The sequence below is a fragment of the Stegastes partitus genome, unplaced genomic scaffold (genome assembly GCF_000690725.1).
Source record: "Stegastes partitus isolate 25-593 unplaced genomic scaffold, Stegastes_partitus-1.0.2 Scaffold407, whole genome shotgun sequence".
In the NCBI taxonomy this organism is placed as follows: Eukaryota; Metazoa; Chordata; class Actinopteri; family Pomacentridae; genus Stegastes; species Stegastes partitus.
This window is the reverse complement of record NW_007578138.1, coordinates 331434-336836: the sequence shown is the minus strand read 5'-3', so window position 1 is coordinate 336836 and position 5403 is coordinate 331434. Positions and strand designations below refer to the sequence as shown.

The window sequence follows — 5403 nt, the reverse complement described above, 5'->3', positions numbered from 1 at the left end:
CTGATCATTTGAATCAGGTGTGTTGGAAGAGGGAAACATCTCGATTGTGGCCCTCGAGGACCAGGACTGCCCACCCGTTTTGTACAGTCTATGCTTTGGCATGATCAGGAGGATCTAAGGCTGCGTGTGGGGATAAAAGTGATCAATAAAATCTTAAAATCAATTCTAAATCGAACAGGAGCCAGCGGAGGGAAACTCAGACTGAGGTGATGTGATGTTTCTACTAAAACCAGGAAGAAGCTGAGCTGCTTCACTCTGAACCGGTTGACTTTAAAGCTGTGATATTTTGCTTTTAACCTTCACAACACAACTCTGGGAACTAACCAGCCTGAAGGAACAGCACCGACATGCTAATAAAGTCTCATTTGACCCATTTCTTCTTCGGCTGGCTGCACAAAACGCTGACTCACCTGTTTGAGCAGAAGCAGGTGAGAATCTCCTGAAGCCAAAACGATTTCTGGGCAAAAAGACCAACTTGTCGTGAAGCTAGTAAAACACTGTCCTCTCTGCGCGTTATTAGAAACACCTGTGCAGCCCAAACACAAAACAGCTCCGCCATAAATTCTACTTCCTCAAAGCTTCGACACTTTCGGTTTGTCTGTCAGAGAGGCGATAACTCCACCTGAGGTCAGAGCGGGTGGCGGCCATGTTTAAAGCCCTCATGATTGAAAACGTAGACGCTTCGTAAAAGTAGAATTTATGGCGGAGCTGTTGCACCGTGTTGCATTAGGCTGTCCAGGTGCTGCTAATAAAGAGCTTTATGTGTTCTTATAGGAGCAGATGTTAGCGGGCTCACGTCAGCACCGTCTCACTGGAAATAACCTCCAGATATTCACACCCAAGAAAAGTGAGTTAAAACAAATAGTAAAATACCGTACTGTTCAGGAACGGTCATAAATAATGAGAATAAAAGCAAATATCTGTAAAAAAAAAAAAAAGATGTTTTTGGTGAATTTAAATACAGCAAAACACTGTAATGTTACAGCTACACTGTCAGGTAACTGGTTACTATTTGTAAAAATTCACTTTTAAAGCACGTTGTGTTCTGGTGTGGTGCCGAGCTGCATAGCAGAAAGAACATCACTGTCAAGTCCTCAGAAGGTCTTTCTGACTACTTTAAGGTGTAAAGGTTGTCAAAAATGAGAGATTTTACAGTAATTAAAAAACAAACAAACAAACAAACTACAGTGTGTTATTTTAAACATTTTTCCCGTTTTGTTAAATTAAATCTCATTTCTAGTAAAACATCACAGCGAAAAATTATTTCTGTGTTGGCTATAACAACAACAACAACAACAACTCAAACAAACAAACAAAAACAGGCCAAGAAAGCAAATAACATCAAAAATCGTATTCTTGCATACAGGAAGTTATTCTACAATGTGTGACAGTAAAATATACAGAGTTTTACTTTGTTTAAATGAGTTAAAAATAGTTATAGTTATATATTATTATATAATTATATATATATATATATATAATAGTTAAAAATAAAAAAGCAAAAAAAATATAATTAAAATATAATTATATAATATAATTATTTTTAGTTTCAGTCTTTGAGCTTTACATCATTCCACTGTTTTTTTATTTTTTATTTTTTTTCTTTCTGGCACCGCTGCTGCCAGATCTTCACCAAAACAATTTATGGTTATTTTTTTAGGTTTACTTATTTTTTCTGTTTTGTTAGATGCTGATAATAACTGGTAAAATCACATCAACAAAGTATTAATGTGGATGTTAATGGACAAAAAAAAGGTTAAAAGTGTAAATTAAGTTTAATTTATTTTTACTTAATGTAGTTAGTTTTATTGAAAGCAGCCAAAAAAAAGATATTTGCAGTTATTGGAAAGGAAAAATGTTAATATAAAGTTTTGAAATATGGAACATATTTAAACTTTTATTTTTCCTTCAAAAATAAAGATAATATCTAGGGATATCACAGAAAAATATTAATTTACACATTGACTGTAAAATTTAAAAAAAATGTTAAAAATGTCCAGAATGCCCACTTTAAAACACAGTTTCAATATATATATATTGTTTTACAGAAATTTTCCCTTATTTTCACCATTTTTACAGTTTTTGAACTTTCCAGTGCTTCAGTTTTTACCATCTTTCCTGGCAGATTCTTATTTTTTTGTTTGCTTCCACCGTCTGTTTCTGCCTGTCGTTCTTTTGCCTTCTGGTTTTTGCTGCTTTTGTTTTTCTTGTCAAAACACTTGGTAAACCCTTGTTTTTTTTTTGAAAGTTCTACATAAATAAAGTTAGAATTATTGTTATTATCTCCAAAGCCAGGAACCAGATGTGAGTGTTGAGCAGTCTGGGTGGCAGATATCCATCGAGCGTCTTCGCCTACGTGAACCAGCATCCAGCCACCTTTAGCATAACTGGAATAGATGGTGCTGTGGGCTCGGACCCGTGGAAACAGGGTAGAATACAAAACAGGAGCAAGAATGCTGCGTATTGTCTGAGTGCGAGCAGGCTGAAGACAATGCCAGCCTTCATTTGGCTTGTGTCCGTTGTGCCTGGGATTTCTTGGGTCGTGTCTCGGCTGAAGAAGAAGAGAAAGGTCTTCATTCAGGCCGCCGGGGCTCCTTCAGACCTGCCATTGTCACAGGCTCTGCTCAGCGCTGGCCTGATTGATACCTCGGTGCTGCAGAGACGCTGCTCTGTAATTATGTCACTCAGCTAACGGTGTGCTTCTGAAAGCCCTTGACTGATAGCGCTGCTGTTTTTTTCTTTTGTTTCGCCGCCTCACCTATCCATTTCCTGCGCTCAAAATAGGAGAATCGAGGAGGAGTTGGATTACAAGCAAGGTCAACCGCTCAGTCTTCGCTCCGAACGGCACCAGAGATGGTTTTTGGCGTATGAATGTCCTCTGGCTTCCTTTCAGCACATTTCTCCCTCCTGACCCACATCTCTTACCCCCCTGTATGACAATAAACCTCGATGAATGGCCACTTCTGCTGCTCATTCAGCGCCGCGTTGTTGTGCAGCAGAATAATTCAGCGGTGATGTCATTCCAACTTGTTTAATTTTGCTGTTTGAAAAGAAAAGGGAGATGATAAATGGTTGGCCTCCAGATCGAGCCAAAGGAGCCAAAGAGCGCCTCCAAAGAAAAGCTCCTTCAACCCATCTTGTGAGGAAGCGTCTCAGAAAAGCTGTGACAGGCTTGTTAAGGCGCCGCACACACACAAACACACACTTTAACAATGCCACCATCCTGCCTCGGTGTCGCTATTCTGCTCGGCTGCTTCAGACCCGGGCCGATGCCAAGTCAGGGAGGATTTAGTTCTGCCTGCTGCGACGCCCGCAGTTCGCATTAAGTTGGACTAACAAGAGCAGCGGCTTCCCTGTGATCTGCGGCCAGTTCATCCATCATCAGTGAAGTGACCAGTTTTTAGGATCTCAGACGTCAGAAAACATTTCCTAGACGAGGTTGCGAAAGCAGGATGGCGACCGGCTGGCTGCTTCACAACCCAAAGGTCGCATGTTTGACCCCAACCAACGCTGGAAACAGAAACCAATCAATCAGTATTCAAGGGCACCGTCTCGGTTTGTTAGTATTTCTACGTGCGTTTCCAATCATGAGCCTTTATTTGGACTAGTTCTGTTTTTCCTGATGTATTTCACAATTTCTGTGTCTATATCCTCATTTCTGTGTTAACCTCAGAATACAGCAGATTTAGTGAGCTGCGTATGGAAGGCCAACAGTGACACAAGTATAAATAAATACATACGAAGGAGAAAAAGCCCGTCTTGATAGTTAAAATAGTAAAATAATGTTTAATAATGTGTTGACTGAGTCTGTCGTTCCATCTTCAGATTGAAGCCGATTTGATGAGCTGGGTATGGAAGACCGAAAGTGACAAAAATATAAATGAATAAATACGAAGAAAATAAAAAATAGATTAAAGAAAGGGTAAAGGTTTAATAATTTTTAAAAAAATACTAAAAAATGCTAATTAAATCTGTCGTCCTAACGTAATACTAAAGCAGATTTAGCTCTGTATGGAAGACCAAAAGTGATAGAAATATAAATAAATAAATATGAAGAAAATAAATAAAGCTTATTGATAATTAAAAAAAAAATAAAAATAATTACAAAAAATGTTAATTGAGTCTGTTGTCTTAACTTAAGACTAAAGCGGATTTGGTCAGCTCTGTAGGGAAGACCAAAAGTGACAAAAATCTAGATAAACAGGAAGAAAAATAGAAGATCTTGGTAATGAAAAAATACAAACTCTAATCAGTGTGTTGAATTTATTCCCACATTCCCATACATTATCTTTTTTTTTTTCTTCTTCTGTATTTCTGGTTGTATATTTTAATTGGATCTGCCATCAGAATTTCATAATAAAGCAGGTTTAGTCAGCTCTGTATGGAGGACCCAAAATGACAAAAATATTAATAATTAAGACAATTTAAAAACAAACAAACAAACAACATCTTGGTAATAAAAAATGCAGAATTAAATCAGTGTATTAAATTTGTTCCTACATTTCCATACATTAATATGTTTATATTTATTTATATTTAGGCTAGTTCTGTTTCTTTCAGTATTGGTCAGCTCTATATGGAGGACAAAAAATGCTGAAAATGTAAATAATAAATGCAGAGATAAATAATTAAATACCTAACTGAATGCAGTACAATAACATTTTGAAGAAAAAGTTCATAATTACAACAACGTCTTCAATGCATTTCTTCAAATCCATACATTAACTTTAATTCCTGCTTTGCTACATTGGGTTCGTCGTTGCTTTATTTATGTATTTACGTCAAACTAGCAACTTGGCAGCAGGCTGAATGTGGACGTTTGTAAGTTTGCAGACTTTTTACAAGCATATAAAAGCTAAAATAGAAGTAAACAATCCAAAAAGCATCATAAGGGCTCTTTACTAGCATCAACAAAGCCAGTGTAGCAGATAAACAATGACTTCCGTCTGCTGGTTCACTGTAAACTGCTCAGAACACGAGCGTCAGATTCATATTCAAATGTAAAACATGACACCGTCAGACCTGTTGATTTCCTGCAGATGCCACCGAGCCGCCGTGTTTCCTTGTCGACTCGTAAACTGTTCGTCTGCTTACTTGTGACTGTTTAATGAAAACATGCAGCCGGTGCTTGTTGTGAGTCACTCATCTGTTTGTGCATATTAAAAAGAAACACGGCGGCGCGAGACTCAACATGTTTCCTCTGCTTCCTCCCCCCGTGTCTCTGCAGATTGTGCAGCCTGACGCTGAAGAAGCTGGTGGTGTTGAGGGAACTCGACAAAGAGCTGATTTCTGTGGTCATAGCGGTTAAAATCCAGGTATGCTGCTAAAAAACAAATCTGCTGCTGCTCACACACAAAAAAACACAACAAACTGAATGTGATGCACCTTTCCTGTGCAGAGTCT

The 5403-nt window shown here is 38.1% G+C and overlaps 1 protein-coding gene across 2 annotated transcripts in view; it reads left to right on the top strand.

Annotated features, from left to right (window-relative positions):
- Positions 1–5403, top strand: part of pacs2 (phosphofurin acidic cluster sorting protein 2) — a 107483-nt gene that overhangs the window by 66309 nt on the left and 35771 nt on the right. For both annotated transcript variants that reach the window (XM_008285534.1, XM_008285533.1), the window contains exon 2: positions 5228–5315. In XM_008285534.1, coding sequence (XP_008283756.1) covers positions 5228–5315 — 88 coding nt within the window. The remainder of the gene's footprint in view (positions 1–5227; positions 5316–5403) is intronic.